Source organism: Dendroctonus ponderosae, unplaced genomic scaffold, assembly GCF_020466585.1.
Source record: "Dendroctonus ponderosae isolate FM_Combo_2020 unplaced genomic scaffold, Dpon_F_20191213v2 Dpon_F_20191213_4, whole genome shotgun sequence".
Classification (NCBI taxonomy): domain Eukaryota; kingdom Metazoa; phylum Arthropoda; class Insecta; order Coleoptera; family Curculionidae; genus Dendroctonus; species Dendroctonus ponderosae.
This window is the reverse complement of record NW_026018611.1, coordinates 2,539,364-2,541,753: the sequence shown is the minus strand read 5'-3', so window position 1 is coordinate 2,541,753 and position 2,390 is coordinate 2,539,364. Positions and strand designations below refer to the sequence as shown.

Genomic DNA, 2,390 nt, shown 5'->3' with positions numbered 1-2,390 from the left:
TTGCGATTTTCAAGTACTTTAATGCAACATTTTATTTGAACCAGTTTTTGAGCAGATGCCATGTCTTCCATTGCAATCAATAACTATGTTAGTCTCAACTCAGCAACGTGAACAATCCTAAATTGACATGGCAATTAATTAGTCTCGAGCAACTATGATTTCACAGTAGCTTGACAAATAATCATGTAACATTAATTTTCTTTGGTTGGGGATTATGCAAACGAAAAAACCACCATCGAATAATAGCAAAATCCGGAAGATTCCTGCCAAATTACCGGATTATTACAATTAGATCAGATTGCAGCAGAATCTTGGCATTATGAGAAAGTATGTGAAGAAACATCGCTAAATCTATTTAACTCGAAAGTGAAAGGCGCATAATTTACTGCTAATCAGGCAAAGAATCCGCGTCTTATCGAATCAGTTGTTGAATGAACGAAAATGTTTAAATCAGTAACTGAATTTAATATCAAACTTTTGCTTCATCTTGTACTTCTTCCGCACATGGAACCTTGTCACATTCATACTGCTCCTCGACAGCCTGCGCCTGGTTAGTACCGCTGGGATTTTCCTGCAAATCTACAATCTGAAATATATTGAAAAGATGTGGTAAAATCAAAATATGTTTTGCCAAAACCACAAAGGAATACAGAAACAAAACTTAACTTCGGTAAAGTCAATAAATGGAATAATAGAATTCCGCCTTTGAACGCTCTGACTAATAAAGTAGGAAAAATACTCTATAGATTATCAGCAGGTTATAAGTTGAACAAAAGCACCTACTAGTTGCTTAACTGAAGCTAAGGTCTCATTGCTAGTGCTTCTGCTAGTCGACTGGTCATATACGGGGTTCTCAAACGAATGATTCAAATTGACTAGGGAACTGGACCTCGATGGGACAGTATCGATAGTGCAACCTCTGTCGTGGATGTTGTCATAGCGAAGCACGTAGGTGGCCAGGGGCCTACTGCCTAAGAGACTAAATAAGTCCAGAGTCAGAGCAAAGGGCAAAGTCAAGGTAGCACAATCTCACCGGGTTCGAATGTCCACGTTTCCAAATACGGGAGAAAAGACTAACAGTAGCAGTCCGAAAACGAGGATGGCCACCAGGAGAGAACCCAAAGTCATTGATATAGCATTCTTAACAATTTTATAGCTGTCGCTTAGTGGGGGACCGGACAGCAATAACTGAATGTCGCCGGAATAGTACGAGTTATCTGGAAATTACATCATTTAAACTAGACAGAGTCTAGTATAAATAGTAGCAACAAAAATATAATGGCAAATTGAATCATGAGAAGAATGTGCAACAGTAATGACTACACTTCTGATCATCAGGTTTTTGCTCCGAATAAAGGCTGGGTCACATCTATCCGATCCGTCTCCGTTTTTGTATCCGATCATGTTCCGATTTTGCTGGCTATTCGATGGGTATTTGCTATCCGATTGTCCGATTGTCGGAAGGAAAAACGGTCCGCATTTTAGGTTGCGTCAGTGATACATTTGGTTCTTAATGGACAATTATCTACAGTAAGCTGTGATATTTGAATATTTTGATTGGGCTTACATAATTTTACTGATAGAAAACAAACTCAATTATTAATAATGCACATGATTCGTCGCAAGTATTCATTTATATTACTGTTTACACAGCAACTGTATGTAAGGACTCTGGCAAGGAATATTGGAAAAATAACTACTACTGTACATTGTAAACTGTTCATGGAAATTTATTTACTACTTCAGGTTTTAATGTTTTAATTCAACCCCTCATTTTGTAGACATTTTTATTCTCTACAAATCATCTCGTTGGGCATTCCGATTACTCCATTATGATATGATATTATAAACAAAAAATCAAAAATCGCACCGCATTGAATTTTTGGCAATAAATTGTTAATAACTAACATATGGACCGGAAATTCGAGTGGAAAACAAATCCCTATTAATCTGATTATTATCTTTTATATAATCGCTCAATTAGTTTGCTACTAGTCTTTTTGTCACGTTACGCCATTTTTAAATATCATGTTAGTTTGGCTTAATTCGGCAAGCTATAGTTTCCTAAAAGAGCCTAAAAACATAAAATAAAGTCTTATATCTAGTTCGGCGATCAGTTTTCGATATTCAAAGTAAACCATCCGAGTGTCTATATGAAAAACGGTAAAGCCAATTAATACACTTGGACTAGGGCTCGAAATTTTTAAAAATCTGATATTTGACTATGAAGGCTTTCCCGGCCGGTTAAATCACATTTAGGAATGTTTTCCGGGCTTTGAAGCCGTGGTCTATGAGAATTTCTTCCTGACGTTTCGTCCACAACTGCGGTGGACATTATCAAAGGCGATGAGGCAGTGGGCGAAGTGATCTCCCGTGCTTTCCGACTAAGA

At 37.3% G+C, this 2,390-nt stretch overlaps 1 protein-coding gene across 2 annotated transcripts in view; it reads right to left on the bottom strand.

Moving 5' to 3' along the window:
- The window catches only part of LOC109543740 (protein amnionless), a 5,803-nt gene continuing 3,413 nt past the window's right edge, over window positions 1-2,390 (bottom strand). The window contains exons 5-7 of one of the 2 annotated variants that reach the window (XM_019913586.2): window positions 1,034-1,217; window positions 784-979; window positions 1-586 (exon numbers count right to left, since the gene is read on the bottom strand). In XM_019913586.2, the coding sequence (XP_019769145.2) occupies window positions 470-586; window positions 784-979; window positions 1,034-1,217 (497 nt within the window). In that variant the 3' untranslated portion in view covers window positions 1-469. The remainder of the gene's footprint in view (window positions 587-783; window positions 980-1,033; window positions 1,218-2,390) is intronic. The other variant, XM_019913587.2, reaches the window with a different exon arrangement.